General features: G+C 46.8%; 1 protein-coding gene across 1 annotated transcript; it reads right to left on the minus strand.

The window, feature by feature from the left end:
- Positions 1-22,815: 22,815 nt before the first annotated feature.
- On the minus strand, positions 22,816-23,111 carry LOC119063490 (40S ribosomal protein S29-like). The gene has a single exon (XM_053668592.1). The coding sequence runs from the start codon at positions 23,079-23,081 to the stop codon at positions 22,911-22,913; it is 171 nt and encodes a 56-aa protein (XP_053524567.1). The 5' UTR covers positions 23,082-23,111; the 3' UTR covers positions 22,816-22,910.
- Between the last annotated feature and the right edge of the window lie 936 nt (positions 23,112-24,047).

A 24,047-nucleotide genomic window follows, 5' to 3' on the forward strand; every position in this document is an offset into this window, starting at 1 on the left:
GACACACAACATGAACAGTTAGCAGCGCCGCCCCCGTTCGGTCAAGTCCCGCAGGGAAACGCAGATGCACATTCATGCCTCCAACGTGCCCTATACCTAGTTCGCCCCTGCGTCAGGGCCACCCCCACCCCGTTCGGTGCTCGCTTGTCCACTTCAGTCGCCCTGCTTCCACATGTCACCGTAACTCATCTACCGACCCCGCTGAATTTTTCCAACACCCACCTCTACAAGCAAACTTCAGTTTTTTCAAGGGAAAGTGCCTTAGCAGGTGTGGGGTTGATGTGCTGCTGAATCACTTAATATGTGCAAAACTGTGCTACCATCTTTATTAGGTTCCTGTGTCTCTTTAAAACTGTCTCACTGGCCCTGGCTGGTATGGCTCAGGGGGTTGGAGCATTGTCCTGTACACCAAAAGGTCGGGGGTTCGACTCCCAGTCAGGGCACATACCTAGGTTGTGGGTTCAATCCCCAGGTGGGGAGCACATGAGAGGCAACTAACTGATGTTTGTCTCTCTCTTCCTCTCTCTCTGAATCAGTAAACATATTTTGAAAGTGTTTTAAAATGTCAGGCCGATGAAGTTTTTCAGTGCTGTGCTCCTGCCTGCATTTCCCCCAGCCCTGAGGTCCCTTTCCTTTGTTGCAATTTTGCTCGCCGCACCGGAGTTTAGGAGCACATGTAGCAGAACTGACGGCAGTGCCCACCTCGGAGGATTGTCACGGTAAAGTAGTGTTTTTAAAAGATTTTATTTATTTACTTTTAGAGAGAGGGAAAGGGAGGAAGAAAAAGAGGAAGAGAAGGATCAGTGTGTGAAAGATAAATCAGTTGGTCGCCTCTCATGTGCCCCTGACTGGGAATCGAACTGGTGTCCCTTTGGTTTGGAGGCCAGTGCTCAGTCCACTGAGCCACACCAGCCCGGGCTTAAAGTGGTATTTACAAAGCAATTCAGGTCTCACAGGCACATGCTAAGGGCTGCAAGTGCTCCTCATCCTTGTTGCTGTTCCTGTTATTGTTACTCTTAAAGGGCCATGCACTCCCAAAGGGCCCCTCCACCAGCAATGTTGAGCCTGGGCTGTACCAGGGACGCTGAGGCGATGGGCCTGAATTCTATTGTGAAGGTTTATTTAACCCAATTCGCGGACGGACTGGGTGTGGGATAGGAGAGAAAGGATGGCTTCAGAGATTCTAGCCTGAGAAATGGGCCATCCTCTTCTGTATGGGACACTGTGTGAAAAACAGGGTTTGAGGCAATCAATGCACTACTTTTATTATTACTTGGGACCTGTTCCCAGGAAGATGCCTGTCAGCCACCCCAGGGAGGTGCCACAGGGACCCCATTTCCTCCTTCACTGTGCCCGCCTGGGCCCCCCATCCTTCCGCAGTCCTCAGCTTTGGGGACTGCGCTCCTTATTAGATATAAGCAGCATAAGGACAGAACCACATCTTCCTTATTCGCCACCTTACCCCCAGAGCACACAGTAAATGTTCAATAAATACTTCCCCACATCAATGAGTAAGTAGGTGTCAAAGCTTCTCTTTGGGGAGCAGCGCCCTCACCACCCCCAAAAAGGGCTCTGTTCTGCCAAGGGGCTGGACCATGAACCAATCACAGAGCAAGAGCAGGATGGGAGAAGGAACCCGGCCAGACCCACTGTTCCTCAGCAGGGCTGCCACGGGCCTCCTGAACGAAACCCTTCTTCTTACAGGACCCTCGGCACCCTAGCCGGCTGCCCCAGGGGCTGACTGCCACTTCCTAGTTGCCGTGAGAACCAAACATTCCTGGTGGAGAAGACAGTTCCAACATCTTATTACAGCGGTTGCCACCATTTCTGTAGAAGGCATCTTATAGTCTGAACAAGTCAGTGTCACCGCAAGGGAAGCCGCAGTCTCTACCACTAAACATACAGATGATACACAAATCTTGCGGTCTTTACTAATAAAAGTATTTAGAATGGCGAGAATAAAATTTTTCACGATAAGGTGACCAGCTGTTCAGGTTCACCAGGGTCTTCCCTGGCCTGAGCATCCCGGGACATCTCTAAGCATAAGCAAATTATGTTTCAGGGACTTTGGTGTCCTGCTAACTATGAAATAAATGTAGCTGCTTGCTAAATTACACATTGAGATATTTAAGCAGGGGGAAATGAGCCATGATAGCCATTTGCATTTCAATTTTAAAAAGTAGGGATGAAGGACTATAGGCCCGGCTCCCAGGCTTCAGACGTATCTGCCTATCAGGTTACCTTCCACTTGGCTACTTAGATGCAGCCGGGACCGCCTGGATGCGGCCACATGAAAAGCCCCTCGGAGGCTTGCTCCCAGCTGGCTGCACTCCGCAGAACAAGAAGGGCCTTTCATGCAGGGGTGCGGGTTCCCAGGCAGCACAGCGAGGCTCTGGGCTGTTCGGCGTTCCAAAGCGGGGCTTCATATCGCACTCACTCAGGTGGAAACGGGGGAGCTGGCCAGGCCCTCCTCTGCTCCCGCCTCAGGTCACCGATGAATAGAGTGCAATTGAGACCTGGAGCTGGCGTCACGAGCAGCTAGCTCAGTGATGTGCAGAGGAGGGTGTCCTGTTTGGAGATAAGGCCGGAGTCAGGAGGCTGTGGGGTTCCCGGGGCGGTCAGCTGATAGTGAGGAGACAACACGGCATTGTTGAGAACTTGCTCCTGAGCAAGAGGAGGCCAGGAGCTCAGCACAGCTCACCAGTGTGCTGATGGGAACGATGTCTCCAACTCCTTCCAGGAGGCTTACCTTCCAAGAATAAAAGGCTGGCTTCAAATTACACTCACACACTGGTCTTGTGCCTTCAACTAATTTTCCTTTTTACACACTCCCCTAAGAATGCAAACCACCGTTTGTTGGGTGCCTATGCCAGTGAGGGGCGGGGCAGTCAGCCCAGGTTGAGAGCACAGGTTCTGGAGGCTGACTCCAGCTCCTGCGCATAGTAGGTGCTCAATTAACAGTAGCTACTCTTTATCATTAGGGACCAGCTGTAGCGGGAGCAGCTGCTGGTGGCAAATGTACCACTGAGAGGAACAGTCCCGGAGTGGAGCTAAACTGCCTGAAAGTGTCAACGCAGGTGACTCTAAAGTCTCTGCCCAAACCCAGCATGTCCCTGGAAGAGGCGGGTCCACACAGTGAGAATTGCTGGGCACAGCGCCACCCTCCGTCCCAAACCAGCCCACAGTGTGGCTTCAGTGGCCGCGCACCTTCCTGGGGCCAGACTCCCATGTCTGTGACTGTGGAAATCAGGCAGTTTGGGGCCATTTCTTATGTTTCTGTCAGATAAAAATCTCTGTGGCTTCTGAGTTATATACTAATTGGTTGCTTAAAAGCAAAGATCGCGCATTTTTGTTTTTGCCTAAGTATATGACATATATATAGTACATAAGAAGTATATGGTCCTGAATATGACATTAGTATAAAACATTTTTCCATTTTCTTAAAGAGACATTAAATAAATAGTATATAATATGCTATAATGTATTTTAAGAATGTACAGGTAGCTGTTACAATGAATATTTTATACATAAATATGAAGAACATAGAGAGAGTAGATGACATATTTAAAAGTATAATTTAATATTTAATATGTAAATTTAGCTGCATGTGTGCATTTAAAATCTCATATGAAACAGCAGTTTATGTTCATTAAATAACAGGACTCAGACTCTTCATGTGCGTCTGTGTCACCTGGGTTTCTGTCATCACTAGAGTCAGCGTGCGAGTCACGGGACACACTTCTCCAGAAGAGTCACTTTGGCTTTCTTTCAAGCCATTTGAGAGCTGGCCCTCTGGACCCGAAGTCATCAGCATTGCCTGAAAGGTGATCAGGCCCCTCTGTCTCCCCTCGCCACTGTCCCCTGTGGCCTAACGGCCTCCTTGGTATGCCTCTGCCACTTGGCTCACGTCCTCACGTCACTCAGGTGTCTGCTCAAATGTCACCTCATCAAAGAGAGGAGACCACATCCATTTCCTCATTGCTGCTGTTTGACTATTAAATCAATACTGATTATTACATCGCCCCAATTCCTAGAGCAGTTTATTTTTTTAAAAGATTTTATTTATATTCTTTTTATAGACAAGGGAAGGGAGGAAGAAAGAGGAGAGAAACATCAACGTGCGAGAGATACATCGATCGGTTGCCTCTCACACGCCCCCAACTGGGGACCTGGCCGGCAACCCAGGCATGTGCCCTGACGGGGAATCAAACCGGTGACCTTTTGGTGCATGGAAGAATAGTCCAACCAACTGAACCACAAAGTCAGGGTCCGGTAGCAGTTTCTTAAAGTAAGCAGTGGTAGATGCTACAACAGAAATCTGAGCCAACCACCACAATAAAAATTTATAGCTCTATTATGTAAAATGCAGCGAGGCTTGGAAAGTCCTCCTGGTCATTTCTCCTCCATACAATGACTCAGAGACCCGGGCTGCACCATCTTGCATTTGCAGCTTCCAATGTCATGGCAAATGGTGGAAAGAGGACTGGATGTTGCATGGGGTGTTTGCAAGGATCATCTCTGAAAGTGGTTCCTGCCACTTCACACATGTTTCTTTGTCTAGAACTCAGTCACAGGGATAGGGGGTCACAGCAAGGAAAGCTGGGGAAAGTGAAGGGAAAGTGGTTTCCCCTGCACCTGGTGAAGGGAAGCTCCGGGGCAAACGCAGAGCCCCAGGGTCTCTGCCACAGAGTTACCTCTGCACGAGAATTCTGCTTCCACCCTCTTGTGCGGAACTGTTTGGATTTGTTTCTTCATTCATGACTTGGAAGTTAATGATGGCTACCCATGAGATTGGCAGAATGTAGTAGGATCACAGACATAGTAAGTGATCAATAAATGTTTGCTAATTAATAAATTCCGAGTTGTTGGGAAAATTGTGTAGGTCTAAGTGCTTGGGTTAAATTGCTATCATTAGCAAAATATTAAGCGAATTTTGCTCCAAACTAGAGAATAAAATTTTATGCCTAGAGAGAAGTTGAATAAAATGGCACTACGAAATGTAAACAATCCACCAACAATTCAATGTCAGTGCGACCGACTTCTTTTCCACTCAGTTTCCACACACCACCCTTCTTGTCCTCTGCCCGAGGCAAACGACGCCTCCTTTCCTTGTAAAGTGGAAAATGTGAGGATTCATTGAAAACATTTTCTAATTCTAATGAGCATAGTTTTCTATTAGCAGAAGACACAAATTAAGCCACATATTATGAAGGAAATCTCATAATAACCCCAAAAGGTTTAGAGTAGGTAATTAAGAATTAATGAATCATTTATAAAATTTTTCAAAGGATTAACTGTACCAGAGAAGTGCAGCAGATAAAACTTGGGAGTGAAAGCTTTATAATTACAAGCAAACTTTTTTTTTTTAATGCCAAAAGATGATAGAGGACAGTAGGAAGGAAACCATGAAAAAGGATTTGGCCTCCAGAGGCCTACAGCCACCCTCACCCAGAACATTCTCAGTGAGGTGACGGTACCCACGGTAACTGGGGGCATGAAAGGGGTGAAGAGTTCCAGGAGATGGCCCATGGAGTCTGCTTTTAAGACATTGTATGGTAATGAGAAAGGGCTACACCTTGACAGGAAGGCAAGGTCAAGGGCAGTTTGTTCTTCTTCGTGAGTGTTTGCATTTGATTGTTGCATTTGATTAGGAGGAGGGACTCTGTAGAGAGACTGAGGGGTAAGAGCATGCAGAGAAGTGAGAACTAAAAATATAAGGAAGAGAGGGGCCAACGAAGCCCTGGGGTGACCTGGGGGGACTGAGTCCAGCGATGAGTTGGTGGGGCTGGGCCGGGGGTGTGGAGAGGGGGAGGAGAGCCGGATAAGTTTGGGGGTGATAGCGAAGTTGGTGAACGCATAGCTGCTCTTTTTTTCTTTGGTCTCAAGCCCATTTTGCTAAGCAGCCCATGAAACAGGGTGTGAAGAACAAGTGGCAAAGTGGACACCAACCCCTTGCAAATGACAAAGAGGTTGAGGGTGGTGTATATTTTTTGCCACTGTGCAACAACAAACTGCCACATACTTAGCAGCTGAAAACAAAACACATGTAGCCACACCCAGTTTGGGGCTGGGAGTGAGGCCCATCTGGGTTCTGTGCTCAGGGTCTCAGGTTTCCATGGAAATGCTGACGGGGCTGTGTTCTCATCTGGGACTCGACTGGGGAGAACCTGCTTCCAAGTGCATTCGGGTTGTGGGCAAAACTTAGGTTCTTACAGCCCTATGACTGAGGACCCCAGCTCTTTGTGGAGTGTCACCTGGGGGCCACCCGAGGCCCTAGAGGCCCACCACGGTTCCTTGCTGCATGAACTTTGTCAACAAGTCACTTATTTCATGGAGTCTGCACAGACGCCCCGACTCTGGTACAGTCAGATGGGTCTTTACCTAATGCAACACACTTATGGGGGTGACATCCCATCACTTTTTCCATTTCCTGTTGTCAGAAGCAAGTCACAGATGCTGTCCACATCGAAAGGGAAGGCATTATATGAAGCAGCAGGAGAAGGAGAGTCGGATCACTGGGAGTCACCAAAGGGTCTGTCCACCACACATGGGGACGAAGGCAGCAAGACAAGTAGCAAGGCGCCGCTGAATCCAGAATCTCATTCCTCAGATCTGGAAATTTCTCTGTTGATATTAGAGAGAGCTAAGCTTAGAAAAAACAGGGAAAGCAGAGGATGTTATTCATCCAGGACTGAAGACTGGTGTTGGCAGGGAGGTGGGGGAGGGGGCTGAAGATGTTGCATAGAATCACTGACTCTGAGGTCCATGCCAGGTAAGAAAGGAAGAGAATGGGAAGGGTGCCGCCGCACAGGTGATAGGGAAAACTGTTCAGAGAGTGGGGCTTACAGAGGTCAAGAGCAGGGTTATTGAAAGTCAAGGCCAAGGTGGCACCAACGGGAGCTTGTGAGAAGCAGGTTGACCATCATCCATGCCTGGCTTCTAGAAAAGTCCCTGACAGTGGCAGAGACTCAACAACTATTTGTTGATGGACTGGCTGAATGAGTAGGAGGAATGCACCTGAACAGTTTACCCAGGGCATTCCCATCTCAGGGAAGGGCAACCAGCACCATGAGTACACTTTGGGTGTCCAGAGTCAGACTCTAGTACAGGCACCTCCAGAGTCAGCCCAGAGGGAGGGACCCTTAGCTCCTTTGCTGCCTGCTAGCTTGTTTGTTTGTGTGTTTAGGGGTTTGGCCAGGTGTTCTGTAATGCAGAAAGAAAGGTGGAGATAATATTCATTTTCTAAAAGAGAAACTTCTTGTTACTCACAGGTTAAAAGAAATGGGTTATTAGTGTCTCTTTGGCCCAGGCTTTTGAGGACTTGAGACCAAATACAGAATGGCTTCTCCTGCCCAGATGTCTCAGCAACTATGGGGGACAACGGGGGTGGTGACCGAGACAAGAGTATCCCCGACTCTGGCCTTGAGTTTCAAATCTCAGCCTTCACGGATGGAGACACACCTGAAGTCTCTGTAACTCTGTGGGATAAAATCACCAGCACTCTGTTTTGAGCCCAGCCTGACGGTCGTCATGATGGAAAATGACAGCGGGGCTGAGCCAGCAAACTGTTCCCTGTGTGTACACTGGCACCAGGGAGATGACAAGCAGACCCCGGGACACTGATCGGCAAGCACGTGATTCTGGAAGTACTCGAATGTTTAATTCCGACTGACATTTTTGGTAATGAAAGTGAGGCAAAGAAATGCCAAGAGTACACAGAGCATTTATTGTCTGCATTTTTAGGGCAACTGGTTAGGTATTCCTTTAATCATGCCATAATTGCTGCTGGGAAGTTAACACATAGGCAGCACTTACAGCTCTACAAGCGCTAATTATACTTGCAATCTCAAAAGAGCACCACGTGGTAACAGAACAAAACTCCAGCATTGACAATGTGCTCCCTCAGTGAGGGTTCTCTGCTGCTACCTGACATGGTTTCATTACCTATGTTAAGGTCCAAATGCCAGAGAATCTGTGTCCAGCCTCTCTGTGAGTTGTCTGAATCCCTGTCTTCAAACACTTTATCAGGCGAGCATTAGTGTCTGCTTGTATGCTTCTGAGGATGGTGCACTTACTACTGACTAAGGAAGTCCTGTAGTAAACAGAACTCTGCCTCCTGATAAATTCATCCAACACCTAAGAGCAGTGTTTTGAAGCTACACATTCTAAGTATGACTTTCTCCCACCTGAATAAGATGGCCCTTGGAATAAGATGACCTGGAAAGGGACCTCAGGCACAGGTACCATAGTGAAAATGAGATGTCTTTGATCAAGTTCCCAGAAAAGTCCCAGAGACGAAGGCAGGGTTTCAGGACAGACACGTAAGGAGTGTAGGACGCGGGAGGAAGGAGGAAGCCACAGTGGGAAATATCAGCCACAGCTCTACGAAACCATGAAGCTAAGTACTGCACCTGAGCTGGGCCATCCTGAGCCAAGGTCGTCAGATGGACAGTCCCACCCTGAGAGTCACTGGTCCAGCTCTGTCCCAGCTCAGGAAAGGCCCATGGAAATGCCCCAGTGTTGCGACTCTGCACCTATCAGCAAAGTGTTCCAGGGTCCCAGGGAGAGTTCTCCAAAGAACAGCTGCAGGTGCCCACTCTCAGTGGCAAAAGCAGCTGATGCCTGGAGAGCGATGCACAGCAGTGGGGAAAGAGAGGTGAAGTGGGTCTTGTTGGAGCAGTGATGTTATTGACAACAAAAATATACTAATCGGAAGTCACATAGTAGAACGTGGAAACTCCAGCTGCTTTCCATCACTCAGTGATGAGAAAGCCTGACAGCAAGGCCCATACCCCCCAGGTAGAAAATGGAAAGACACGTGTGTGGGAAACTGACCATCCCCACGGGAAAACCCAGAAGGGCTGAAGGTTTGGGGTTCCCGAAGGAAGCAGCTGGATCAGCCTTCAGTGAGCCCACAAACACACAACGTGAGCACACGAGCGCATGCACGCCCACCCTAAACACAAACAGTGAAGGAGCCCCATTAACTTAAAGAAAGCCTGTAAGCTGAAGATCAAAGCAAACAAAATTAAGAAATGAACGCGTAGGAAATCAAAGTGATGCTTAAAAAAAGAACACCATAATTGCTATCCTCAGAAAGTCAAGTGAAATTATTCTACCCATGAAATAAGAATCAGGGGTTATTAAAAATGGGGGGGGTCATAAAACAGGAATGATAAAAAACCTTAAAAGGCAGAGGGCAAAAATGAAAGATGTGCTAACAATTTTGGTGGAGGAAGAAGAAAAAACCAGAGAGGTAGGAAATAAAGACAAAAGAGAACCAGCGCACAATCCCCAGAGGTCTGGCGCCCTGGAAAACGGGTGTCCCAGAGGAGAGAAGACCGTAGTTAAAAACCCAACCACCAGACTTCTCAAACTGCTCGACCGGAGAGCAAAGCTTTCAAAATTCTAAGGAAAGACGATTTCCAAACTAGAATTCCATTTCCAACCAGACCATCCATTCAGGCAGAGGGTAGAAGAAAGATATTTTTAGATGTACGAGTTCTCTAAACTGTATTTCTCATGTATCTTATTCCCCAAAAGCTTCAGAGCATGTGCTTCACACACACACACAAACAGGACAAAGAAACGGGACCCGAGAATCAAGGTCCCAGCCTGGGAGAGAGGGAAGCCCCAGCATGATGGTTACGGGGATGCGGGCTGACCAAGTGGCCGGCCTGGAGGCAGGCAGACCTGGTTGGGGAGAGAGAGCGGAGAGCAACAAAAGCCATGAAGGAAGTCCCGAACGAGGTAAAACTGGGGAGCAGTGGATGAGTCTGAATGAACTGAGTGATGATTCACACTTCTGGTGAAATGTCTGGGGCCACCTGCGTGGTCAGCACTAAAAAACGAAGCACACAAATCAAACAATGGTTAGATCCAGCGAAAGGGAAAAATGTGCAAAGAAAGGAAGCGTGACCGCAGTATACTACGTGACTCGGCTCCAAATACAATGGCATGAAATGCCTGTGTTCCCTACTCAACACTCTCAGTGGTAAACTGTGACGTCACAGCTGGGAGGCTGTGAGAGGAGCGGTGGGGGGGTGAGGGAGGAGGGCCTGGATGAGACGGGTAAGTGTTCCCCAGCATCAGTAGGAAGTCACTAGACAGTCTCTAGATAGAACAAAGAAGATAAATACCAAGAAATGGAAGTGTGTATTCATTTTCTGTTGCTGCTATGAACCCATAGCCAGAAACCTAGTAGCTCAAACAACACACATTTATGACCTTACGATTCTGTAGGTTGGGAGCCCGACCTGGGTCTCCCCGGCTAAGGTCTAGGGGCTGGCAGGGCTGTGTTCCCTCTGGAGGCTCTGGGGCAGAATCCACTTCCTCACTTTTCACACTCCTGGAGGCTGCCCACCTCCCTTTGGTCACAGCTTCCTTCATTTTCAAAGCCTTCTTCTTCCACTACTAAGGTCCCTTGGGACAATGGCCTTGGATCCGTCCTGATAATCCTGAGTCACCTCCCTAGTTTTAGGTGAACTGATTAGCAACCTTAATTCCACTGCAACCTCAACTCCCCATAGCCCCGTAATCTAACATATTCGTCGGTTCCAGGAATTTGGACACGGACATCTTTAGGGGCCCTCACTCTGCCAACCTCGGAATGTAAATGTGGTATTGGAAAATGCGAGAAGAAACTCTGAAAGACTGGAAAATATCTCCTTTGGGGAGAAGAGTTGGGGTTATGGAGGGGTAGAGGGCAGTTGTTTTCCCTTATAAATTTGTACTACTGTTTGCTTTTTTTCTTAAAAAAAAAAAAAGCCTATACTAATATAAGCTTTAATTAAAATAACAACTAATTACAAAACAAAATTGCCATAGCAGGACAGAATTTTAAACAGGGCAGAGGCGTGCTCAGATCTGCCTGCTAGCAAGCTCCAGCTTGACGTGGTTTGGAAGATGACTCAGAGGTGAGGGTTAGAACGCAACTCTCCCGTCAGCGACGTGCCTGGGGACACGCTAGTGACGGGCTCTGCAGCCATGTCTGCCTGACCCAGGGAGGGAGCCAGGCACAAACCAGCACAGCGGCCCACAGTTTGTAACGACAAAGCCATCCCCTCCAGGTCTCCCGGAAGTTCCTGTGACCGCCATAGTACTACCAGAGTGTTTTTTGTAATCGTGGCTATTACCTACTAATATTTCCCTTGTTTAAAAGTAATGCAACGTTCAGTAGCAAGACCAGGAAAATCATACCTGAGGAGTCAGTGGTCCATAGAAGGAAACACCGGTTTCTTTCACTGGCATTTTACACTATTGTATTGTAAAGAGAGTGGGCAGGGATTCACTGGGCCAAGAAAAAAAGCACTCAAAGAAAACTTATTCTGGTTCAATTCCCAGCATGAACAATGCACGTGCATGTGTGTACATGTGAGTATATGAGCTTACATGCGAAAGCAGTCCACAGAAATAGAAGATGGCCCAATATTGGGTGTTACAATAACAGCGAACATAGGCAGGTGCTTAATAGCACATGAAGCAGACAGGACAATCTTGAAGTGAATGGTACTGTCTCCCTGTTTCATAGATGAAGAAACTGAAGCTCAGAAGGACCAGAGAATTTGCAAGCAAGCTGGGGGTTTGAACCAACACCTCTCACCTTCAAATTTGTACTCTCTCTGCATCACACTGCCTTGGGGGAAATGGGGCTCAAATGCTTTCACGAGACAGGGTTTCAGAAACACCAGTCAGAGTGGGGCCAAGCCTGCAAGTTTGGGGCAAGGTGTCCAGCCAAAAACACAACACCAATGTGGGAGTCAGAAAAACCATAGTCATCCAAAGCAACCAGACATCTCAGAACGCCGAGTTGTTCCCCGGAGCTGGGCCTTCGCTGCTACGGATTTCTCTGAGAGTCCCCAGCAAAGGACAGGTCCCAAGTCCTGAGGGCAGCGGCTTAAAAGAAATTTGGGAGAGAAAGACCCACTGTTGATTTTTTGAAGTCCAGTACCTTGTGTGAGGAGGGTGACCCTCTGCACACCTCAGTGACAAAACTGCCTTGGTCCAGGTCAAGGCTCACGAGTGTCCCAGGGGATTCGGGTTCAAGCTGGTGACCTAATCTGGGATGGACACGCAGAGTGCGTTGACAGTGCTTCGTGGTGTTATCAGCGATGCTTTCACTGACACCACCTCCATTTTCTTTAAAATGCTTGCAGATGAATCGGAGGTCTAAAGGTGACATTAATTAGTCAAATTTCTGCAGAAAGTGTAAAGGGCCGGATAGTAAATATTTTCAGCTTTGCGAGCCATACAGACTCTGTCACGGCCACCTGTCACTGCAGCAGGAAAGCCAGCCGAGTGGACGATACCAAGTGAATGAGTGTGGCCACACGCCAGTAAAACTCCACTTGCGGATGCTTCATGTGTCTCAGAACATCCCTCTTTTCTTCCATCTTCCCCCGCCATTAAACAGTGTCAAGACCACTCTCCACTCACGGCTGCACAGAAAGAGGCCGCAGGAGGCGTGGCCCCTGGGTGAGCGCTGGCCAACCCCTGCCCTCGGTGAGTCCGACTCACAGCAGGTGTGGCCCTCCCCCTTTTTTCTTGGATGATGACCTGTCTTGAAAAACTTCAAACCACTTTTAAGCTTTTGTCCTTTTAGGAAACAGTACCTGTGGTGCTGCCCACTTCTCTGATCAAGTGGTTGCCCCACTTGTTACAGACAAGAGCGACAGTCCCTGGGAGAAGTGGGGGCTGGGACCCTGAACTTTTCAGGGATGTAAATTAAAAAAAAGTCCCTATGTGGCTTCATCCAGTTTGAGTTGGATTTACTGTCACTTGCAGTCAAAAGAATCCTGACATCAGAGCTGGGAGTGCTTATGAAACTGTCCTTACTGGCAAACAAACTAAAATTTGAGACTGTCCATCCCAACGGATAGACCATGTACATTATGGGGCGATCCCCACCTCCAGCCCCCACCCCAGTACAAAGGCTGGTAGCTCATCACCCAACCGGAGCATGGTGTGGTCCCCTCTACCCCGACTCATTCTTTCTCCGACCTCTGTGTGAATGAGGAAAGTGAGAGTTATGAAAAAAGGAATTCTTTAAGGCTTTTCTATTTACCCACAATGCACACGCCATGGCACATATAGCTGACGCTCAATCAATACTTGTTGAATGATTGAATGAAGAGGATTGCTTGTGTAGACTAGCAAGCAGTAGCTTTGCTTTTATCTCATGCTTCAAACAGAGCAAAGAGCAAACAAAAATATAAAAAAGGGGATGATTGATTATGTTGAGCTACACTTGCTATACGACACATCTGCTGGAGTCAGCTCTGGCCTTCCTGATATGAGAGAAGCACACGGAGATTAAACCAATGATGGATTGGCAAATCGGCCCCTTTTGCCAAGGCAAGAAAGTGGATAGCAGCAACAAATAACTAGAGACACTGACTAGCTAACCAAGGTACAGAATCTAAAAGTTCAAGATCGTTTCATCTAAAAACCGTTTCATTTTACGTGAGGAGAAGCTGAAGCTACCAGAGGTGAGGTAATTAGAAGAAATGCTGAGGTGGAATTTCGGGATAGTTTCTAAGGTACTACTTCTCAAATTAGGGATCAATACCTAGTAGTTGATTATGAGATTGATTAGCGGGTTTTGGTAAATTTTCTATGAAGAAGAATAAAACAGGGTAAAAAGGAAAACAATCCAGTATATTTTCTAGAATAAGGACAGGTATCATTGCACAAACTTTTTGTTTCAGTTTACAGACGCAAATGTACACAAGTCACACTGGCCAGGATGTAAATATACCTCACACTCTGAATCACATTTTTAAACATTTGCAAACCACGATCCAGGCGACAGCAGGGAAGCCCTGCCCAGTGCTCAGACATCAAGTTCACAGAAACGAGTGCAAACCTAGCCTGGGATCAGAATGTCCAAGGGGGTATTTCTTTAACAGACAGACTCCTGAGCCCCACTTACAGAGATTCTGAAGGTTGGGAATAATTTTTGTATTTTTCAATGTTTTCCAGAAACTTCTTTTGCACAGATTAGCTTGGGGACCAGGCATCCCTTTGAAGTAGAACACACACATGAAAAGGCCCATTCTCCCCAGAGATGGACCCACAAAGTACTACAGGGTTGACTAGAGAGAGAAACTCCAAGTTGTGTTTCAGGTACACGAGGCTTTTTGTGAGGTGCAATGTTCACATCAGCACCACCCCAAGATGTTTACAAATGGGGGTTTAAGGTTTCCTGGAGACGTATGGAAGCCAATGGAAAGAGAAGTCAAGGAGGAAGGAAAGTCAAAGAGAAGCCAAGAATGCTCCAAAGAGGCTAGTGTTATCCTGATACTGAAACCAGAGACACAACACACACACACACACACCACAGACCAATATCTCTTATGAATAGGGCTGCGAAAATCTTCAACAACATAGGAAACCAACTAGGAAACCAAATTCAGCAACATATAAAAGGAATTATCCACCAGGACCAAGTGGGATAAATCCCAGGGGTATGAGGTTGCTCTGTTACCCCCAAATCAATTGATTTATTATACTATGTCAATAGAATAAAAAACAAAAACCACATAATTAGCTCAATATGTATGAAAAAAGCATTTGACAAAACCTAACGATGTTTCATCATAAAAATACTCCACAAACTAGAAATAGGAGAAAATTTCCTCAAATGGATGTGGACATACGTGAAAAACTCACAGCCAACATCATATTAACAGAGAAAAACTAAATGCTTTCCCCCTAAAGTCAGGAACAAGACAAAAATGCTTGTTCTAGCCACCTGCATCCAACATGGCACTGGAGACTCCAACCAGAGATAACACATAAATAGAAAGAAAGAAAGAAAGAAAAGGCATCTAGATTGGAAAGGAAGAATAAGATTGCCACTATTCTTACATGATATATTCTTGCATGTAGAAAACCCTTAGAAGTTCACCAAAGAAACTATTAAAATTAATAAATGAGCTCAGAAATGTTATAGAATACAAGGTAAATATACAGAAATATCAGCATTTCCATACTCTAGCAATGGCTAATCTGAAAATAAAATTAAGAGAACAATTTCATTTAGAGTAGCATCTGCAAGAATAAAATAGTTGGGGATATATTTACCAGAAGAAGTATAAAACATACTCTAAAAGTTACAAAGCACTGTTACAATTAAGATCTAACATAAAGATCTAAACAAATAGAAAACATCCCATGTTCATGGATCAGAAAACAATATTATTAAGAGCACATCACTCCCCAAAATGCTCTACACAATTGATGTAATCTCTATTAGAACCCCCAACTGGTGCCTTTGTAGAGAGCCGATCCTAACACTCACATGGAATTGCAAAGGACCCCGAAGAATGAAGTTGGAGGACTCACACTTCTGACTTCCAAACTTGCTACAAAGCAACAGCAAGCAAGACGCTGTGGTACTGGCATAAAGACAGCCACGGGAATAGAGCCGAGAGTCCACAGGTCCACCTGTGTGTCTATGGTTAACTGATGTCAGCAAGGGGGCCAAGACCACTCAGTGGAGAAGGAACAGCCTTTTCAATGAAGGTTCTGGGACCACCGGAGAGCCACATGGAGACAATGAAGTGACACTCTCACCTCACACCATGTGCAAAAATTCACTCCAAACGGATAAAAGGCTTCCACGTAAGAGCTAGAACTACAAAACTCTTGGAAGAAAACAGGGATAAGCAAGAACATGGATTCAGCAATACATTCTTAGAGATGACACCCAACCCAAAGCACACGTAACAAAAGAAAGAAATAGGAAAACTGGTCTTCCTCAAAATTAAACACTTTTGCACTTCAAAGGACACTGTCAAGAAAGTAAAGAGACCGCCCATAGAATGGGAGAAAGTATTTGTAAATTACGTAATTGACAAGGAATGTGTATATAAAATATGCAAAGAACTCTTACAACTTAATAATAAAAAAAAACCAATTTAAAAATTAGCCATAGATCTGAATAGACATGTTTTCAAAGAAGATTTACAAGTGGCTCATGAGCATGTGAAAAGATGACTCAGCAATTCCACTTCCAGGTACATGCACAACAGAAATGAAAATTTGTAAATGAATGTCTATGGCAGCATTAGTCACAAGAGCTGAGTACACAGAATGAGGTATGTCCACTAAACAGAATATTACTCAGCCACAAATGGAAAGTACTCACACATGCTACGGCAAGGATCAAGCTTGAGAAATTATGCTAAGCAACAGAAGCCATTCATACACACACACACACACACACACACACACACACACACACACACAATTATATGGTTATATTTCTGTGAAATCCCTTGGGTAAGCAAATCCACAGAGACAACTAGTAGATCAGTGATGTCCAAGGGCTGGGGCATCAGGAAATATGGAGTGACCGCTAGTGGGTGCCAGGTGTCTTTGTGAGGTGATTATAATGTTTTTAAATTGATTCTATTGATATTTGCACACATCTGTGACTATACTAAAAAACGTTGATTTATGCGGTGCATGAGTTATATCTCCACAAAGCTATTAAAATAAGCAAACAAAAAAGAATTCTCTAGAACGGCTAAGAGCAGACTATTCCAAGGGAGTCTGCCTCCTGCAGATACTTCGTGGCTCTCTATGTCTGCACGGATGACAGGCAGAGGCAGGAGTGAAGGGCGGGGGCAGTCGCTGAGTCTCCATTGTGAGACCATCGGGCACCTAAATTTCACATGTAGTTTTTGACAGATGCTGTTTGATATGTGGTTTCTGTGCAAGATGACTTGCATTTGAGCCCTGTGATACTAAAACTATGTACACACACCTCGTACTGCATTAGAAGAAAAACCTTTGAGCTCAGGGTCCTTGCTGTGTCCTGAGGGTCCCCGTGTCTCCACTGGTGCATGTCAAATGTTTAGTAAAGATGTGTGGAATGACAGAATCTCCTTACAGGTGGCCTCTGGGTCCGAGTCGGCTGTGTGGAACCCGTGTCATCTCACAAGCTCAGTGCCACTTTCCGTGTCTGTGGAACGGAGGTCAGGGCGGTGTTCTGCGGACAGAACGAGAGGATGCAGGGGCAGCACACAGCTCCGCCCAGAACAGTGAAGGCACTAGACCCAGACACTGTCGTACAACTGCAATGGCTGTTGTTGCTATTGCTTTCACTGTCGTGTCCGGCGACTGCTCTGTGCATTTTGGTGCCTTCAATAAATGAGTACAGGTGAAGGACAAAAAAGAAGTCACCCTTAGCGAAGACTACCCAGGTCTGTGCCCACAGAGCAGAAGCCTTCCCTGCAGGTCTGAACTGTGCACTCAGCCAGGGCATGTCTGCCCTGCAGGCACAGCCTTGACTTGAACTGGGAGAAAGACGAAGGGACACACAGGATCCCACTGGCGGACAATTCGTACAAGGCTCCTACACACAGTGTGAGTGAAAACTCCTTCGACTGGCATTTTAGGGGCCCGAAGCACACCCCCCCAGGAAGTTTTCTAAGGGAAAGAAAAATAACGGTTCACGTGAAGCTGCCCGTTTGATTTCCAGAGCACTGGCCAAGTGCACGGCTCGCCAGCAGCTCTGAAGTCCTTGACTCCCTAGCAGGGGTTTTCTAACCTGGCAGAAAGGCTGCACAATTCTGTGCTATACACTAGGCACTCTTTTTTTTTCTTTGCTCTGCCCCTGCAATCAACGGCCGCAGACATCAACATGAAACTGAGGAGCCAACTCTCCCTTACTTGCACCTGCTCCATAGTTGGACCCAAGGCTTGTATTTGGGCTCCATCCTGGGAAGGAGAGGAGAAAGGTCTGTGTTCCTTAGCAGGCTTCTCCCCCTGTGTGCGAGGTGCCTCCCACCCACGGCATCACACACTCTGCCGGACCAGACTGATCAACGTGGGGCTGGAATGACCCAGCCTTGGACTGGCGCCTGTGCCTTCTCACAGGTACGCTGGTCGCAGGCGTGGTGTCTGTCTTGCTGGAGACCTCAAATTATTTGACATTTATTCCTATTTTCACCACAGGTGGGGTAAGAGGTAGGAAGTGAAAATCTTTTATGAAACCAGAACAAACGCCCCGTGACAGAGTGGCACTGGGTTTTTGAGACACAGAACTATGCTGTTGCGGGAAAGTGCTTGTTGGATTATTGTGGGCGAAATGAGGAACTTGTCAGTGAACGGAGTCAGCACCCGCTGATTCAGAAGGGTGTGTGAAGGCGCCCTGGTGGCAATATGCTTCTGTTCCACAGACACCAACAAAAGTAAAAAATCAGCATGCAAGTGTGTGTAACCCCTCTTTCTTTAAAGACCTTTTTGAATGAATTTCACAGGACGAACTCAGCAGAGCAAATGGAATGGTTGAAATACACCATCACGCTAACCTTAAGGCATGTGGGAAATTGGGTACAAAATCTCAGCTTGGCTTGAGGACACCCCGTAATGTATCCTGTGCCCTTGCGTCCATCCAGCTGCACCCTTTTCTACTTTACAGAAGTAAAACTAACTTTCTGAACCCTGCCTCAGACACTCTCACAAAACAGACACTCTTCCAGCCCATTCTCACACCCAGCTGCACAGGTGAGAACCGCAAGAATGTTGTGCAATGTCACAAAGATCCGGGATTGATGTCCAAGACCCAGGTTTCAGCCCCAGTTCTTCTGCTCTGCAGTTACCAAGAGTTTGCAGTGTTTCTCAACCTCTCTGAGCATCAGAGCCCTCATTATAAACCAGAACAACTTCATTTGAAATCCCCACGGCAGGGTGCGTGTGAGGATGAAAGAGGGACTCCGAGCAGCTGCTCCCAGACTGTCGCCCTGAAATGTGCAATCCTCTCTTTCTGCGCCTGCAAGCTTCCTTAGTGTTTCATGTGCTTTCTGTATTCGTTACATCGTTATAGTGAAATGCGATGATCTTATCTCAGTACCAACCAGTACAGGGAGATTGAACCACGGTCCACACTTGGAGTTGCGTCTTCATTGACTGGACATTTTTAAGTTTGACATTTGGAGACTCGGGACCAGGGGTGACAAGACCCAACACAGACTGTATCTATGAGGCTTTTGTAACCAAGGTGGTGACAACAGAGGACCCCTTACTTTAGGGAAGGCAAGGAGAAGGACCAAGGGTGTGTGGTCTCAGTGTTTTCTGCAGGAATAGGGCCCGGACCCGAGCCTCGGCAAGACACGGTCTGCCACTTGGCTGCTTGGGGAACTCCATTTCCAGTGGTTCAGTTGGCTCCTGGAGCTGGCCAAACTCTGGACAATAAATTCTTAGTAACTAATCCCACCAAAGATGGGTGTATAACCAGAATGCCAATGTACAGATTTGTAACGAGGAACCGCACACTGTCGGCAGGCTGGAATGACCACTTTGGCTGGTCAGTGCATATCCTCCCCAAAATATGGAAACCCACATTTGAACTGGGTGACTCTTGAGTCAGAACAAAGGGCCACAGGTGTTCTTAATGCAGTTTTTTCACAAAAGATACCTTGAGTCACTCCTCCCCACTCCCGAGCAGCTAGAAGACACTCTTGCTTGAACTATTTGGCTCAGTCTTCCGGACATTGTTGGGTGTACAGTGAACATGCCCTTTATCTGTCCCCCAGGTATGTGCTTGGCAACCTTCCCATCACCCCCTGCAGCCATGGTGTGAGGAAAGGTGTGTTGCTATCACCGTGTCCCGTAAACCAAGTTTAAGAGGAGACACCAGCCCAGGAACATGCTAATAAGTGGCAAAACTGAAACTCAGACACAGGCAGTCTGGGCCACATTCTCAGTTATAAAGCCCTACCACCACTCACACGGGACTAAATCTCTACGGCCAGCCTCTGACCACAGTGACCCCTGAATTCTTGGTGATTTGGGGGTTCCCGAAACTCCCTAGGCATTTTCAACTAACCATTTCACAAATGACTGGTTAAAAGGATGCCTTAGTTGCCCAATCTAAGATATGCTGATTGAATTAATTAAAATGAGTTCTTAAAATCGAAATTAATTAAATCTCTCCTCCACATGTCTTCCTATAAAACGAATCACAGACTCAGAACTTTAAAGCTGAGATGGACTTTCGAAATCATGTCATCCATATTTACTCTTCTACGGATACCAAACATGAGATCCATCATGAGTAAGCACCTGTCCAAGGTGTTTCTTAATGTGACACTCATCGAATACCTCCTGAGTGACTACGAGGCACAAGGCATGCAACTTGTCGCTGCCAGAGTCGGGACAGCTCTTGAGTTCTTACTCTGGCAACTTTCTCCACTCAGTGCTGCAGTTGTTCCAAAACTACTGAGAGGGTTTTTTTTTGTTTTTAAACCAGGATGTAACCCTTCCCCTGATAATGCAATGTGAATCGTGCCTTGGGTCCAATTGCTTGTCACCCGCTGTCATCAAGTTAGGATTTCTATCCCTTGAGAAACCTTGGGCTGTAACTAGATCACTCTTGCTCAATGCTCTCTGCCATATGGGTGTCCCAAAGGTCAGGTCCTGTTGGGCCACACTGATTCCACGTTCCTGTGAGGCCTGGGAGGATCCCGATGTTATAAGTCATTCCTTACTGTGTTTCTTAACCCATTGAACAATGCTGTACAGATAACTGCTGAATGGTTAAGAAAGTTAAAAATTAATGAACAGACACACCACCCCAAGGACGGCTTGTGGGGTCCCAGTTAAAAAGCCCTCCAGATTAAAAAGCAGGCGTGACCACCAACCCGGAGGCAGGAGGCCAGGAGACTGCCTGTCTTCACGATGGAGCCAGCCATGACAGTCAACCAGAACACGTCAGTGAGACCCGGCACCCACATCCGCCAACCTCAGCATTCCCCTTTGGAATGGGACGGTGGAATGGTGGCAGAAGAAAAAGCAGGAAACGCCAGAAAATTCCACCTGCCGTAAGAATAAAATCTGTGTTGTTCAGCTGGAACTTGCTTTTCACGCTATTCGCTGCAGTGGAATTCTTCCTTGTTGGCGAGTCTCCCCAGATGAAGTTTATCGAGATGCACCCACGGAGATGACAGAACCCTGTGGCAGCTTTTAAGGATGGTGCAGGCACCTGACCCGGCACTTCTGAGCGCTCACATTTCCTGAAAGTCAAAATAAATGTCAAATCCTTCTGTCACTCCCGTCTGTGGTCTGCAGACTGAGGGAAACCCAAAGTGAGGGCATTCAATTTTCATTAAGTGACTATTTACTGAGCACCTACCACATGGGAGGCATGAGGGTATAATGGTGAACAAACGCACCCCTTGTCTCCAAGACTCAGAGCCCAGGGCAAGCCCCAAGCACACTGATGAGCAGGTCTACTGTACTGGAAATGGTGTTCTGGGTGCTGAGGGCAATGGCCCTCCCCAGGAAAGCAAGTGTGAAACACAATGATGGAAGGACATGGAATAGGGCATCAGTTGTGTCCGTGGGCTTTGGGTGTAGGTTCCAGGCGCGGAGTTTATGAACTGTGCAGAAGTGAGCAGTTACTGTGGCCTCTCTAACCAGTCTCATTTTGCTTATCTGTAAAATGGGGTGAACTGCAGGATGACACAGAGGGTTACTGGGCGATGAGCCTTTTTAATACATTTAGTACCACACCCAGCTCGTGGGAAGAGCTCAACAAATCTAAACCATTATTGTTTTAAATTATTAACCTACAGTCCACCTAAATTAATGAAACATTATATCAAAAGAAAGGTGGGGAGCAAATGGTTCCTTAAAAAAATAATAAAAATAAATCCATATGATCAAGAACATATCTCCTCTTTCCTCATGGGCAGGTTGCCCCACCCGCCCTTCCCGAGCCTGCGCAGGGGCCACAGCACCATTTGCTGTGGTCAGGCCAATGGCCATTTGGGCACCACACACCTGCTTCTCGCTCCCCCTTCTGCTCTTTTCCCGTGGTCTGGAAAATGTTTGTAAAACTGGTGGTTGATATGCAAACGAGCTCTATTAAACCATTCAGGGCCTGGGGCATGAATGCCAGGCTCTGCCATCCAGCCAGGGGACCTCTCCTGCCACCAGGCCAGGGACACTTCCACACCAGGACAATCGCTGTTCACGGGCAAGGCCAGACTGAGCACAGTGTAAGGACTCACTGAGCTCCCGCTTTATGTCAGAGTCAGTTCTGGGCCTGGAGATCGGCAGTCTCTGCTCTTCTGTCCAAGCGAAGACAGACCCACGCGCAGTAAGCAAGCAAGTCAAGTCTGAGTTTTGGGCCTGACTCAGAGGCTCCACAGCATCTCTGTTTGCAGCAAACTGGTAAAATTTGAGTATTATGGGGTTTTTCTCTATTCAAGTTCTCAGAACATAAAGCGTCTATGTAGGGCAAGTCTTTGTTAACCACAACATCCACCCCTCACAGAGCTGGATAACCAAGCACGTGCCATAAAGCGAGGGGGCACATGGTATTCAGATAACTTTTTAAAAACCTTGCACCAAGTACGGTATCAAGTTGATAGCACCAGACCGCCCGCTGGTCTACATTGCCTGCATCCCCTGCGCTGGTCCCAGCTTTCATATCATGACAACAGGGTCCCTGGGGTTCTGAACTCATCTCCTAACTAGCTTCCCTTCTTTGGCACTTGGTCCTCTCCAATTCATTCCGCATGTGGTCGCCCAAGCTACCTCCAACCTGCACCTCTGTCCGCCACACCCCTGCTTAAAATTCTTCCATACTTCCCATTACTGTGTATCTAAATAGAAGAAGCCTAAGCTGGCCCACAACCAAGGCTATTGTTCAAAATATGTAACACCCCAGTCCTCACCAATCAGAACACAGACCAGCCATGTGAACATACAGCCCTGATACGTGTATATTTACTTTAAAACAACCTGTATCTACTACTGTCAATCCACAGATTGAGTACCAGTAAAACTAATTTCTTTTTTTTTTAATTTTTAAATTTTATTTTATGTACAAAGAGCTAGCCATTCTGCAATAAGGTGGATGTCTTGTCTTGAATGACCCATTCAAAGAAGTTCACTTAGTCCAACTTAATGAAGCCTATATCCTTCGTGTACTGATGGAAACGCTGGCGGCACATATTAAGGCCATACTTCCGGATCAGGCCATGCCGGTTTGAGCAGACACGGCAAGAACGAGAACCTTGGCTGAATTTTCGAGGATGGCTCCAATACAGCTGTTGATGACCCATGTGGCTCTCTCTGCTGCAATGAGGCAGAAGGCCTAATTTCCTTCTTTAAAAACAAATGCAAATATAAGTTCTAATATTTTCTTTCCCAGGCAATTGAGATGTGCTCTCTTGGACACCAAACTTGGAGCCCACTGATTCAGGCCATGAATCAAGACCTTCCTGTGTGAATGGGTAACAAGTAATGGAGTTTTTTTTTTTAAGCATCATTGCTTGGATCAAAAAACTATGGTACATTTACACAATGGAATCCTATGCAGCAGAAAGAAAGAAGGAGCTCCTCCCCTTTGCACCAGCATGGATGGAACTGGAAAGCGTTATACTGAGTGAAATAAGCCAGATGGTGAAAGACAAACATCATATGATCTTACTTTGAACAGGAACCTAAACAACAAAACAAACAAGCAAGCAAAATATAACCAAAGACACTGAAATAGAGAACAGGCTGACAGGGACCAGAGGGGAGGGAATTTCAAGGGAAAAGGGGAAGGATTTTCAGGAACAAGTATAAAGGACACAGACAAAAACTAACAGGGGTGGAAATGGGAGGGAGGTGGGGAGCACTGGGCGGGGTGGGCTGGGATGGGAGTAAAAGACAGAACACTGTACTTGAATAATAATTAAACAAAAAAGCATCATTTTTGTTTGTGGAGAGCAGGATGGATAAAATGGCATTGATCTGGTCAAGATATATCTTTGTTTATATAAAACAAAGTGGAGTTACTCATGTCAACCAACATGGCTGTCAGTCAGCCATGACACTTTGGTTCAGGAAGGAAACACACCTAAGATAATCTGTACATGTGATCACAGCCGTGTCTGCAGAGCAGGACCACCCACGGATAGGTTCCTGCGGAAATTCCCCACTTGCCATCAGGGTGCCAAACCATTTATCAAGAGGCCCAGAAGGGTGGAGTCCACCACTCTCAAGGTATAACTGAGGCAGGCAGGCTCCAGACCGCTGCTGAG

Source organism: Artibeus jamaicensis, unplaced genomic scaffold (assembly GCF_021234435.1).
Source record: "Artibeus jamaicensis isolate MK-2021 breed Jamaican fruit bat unplaced genomic scaffold, CSHL_Jam_final contig_490, whole genome shotgun sequence".
In the NCBI taxonomy this organism is placed as follows: Eukaryota; Metazoa; Chordata; class Mammalia; order Chiroptera; family Phyllostomidae; genus Artibeus; species Artibeus jamaicensis.

Excerpts from the sequence above, each read along its gene's own strand:
- LOC119063490 (XM_053668592.1), bottom strand. The coding sequence starts at position 23,081 with ATGGGTCATCAACAGCTGTATTGGAGCCATCCTCGAAAATTCAGCCAA.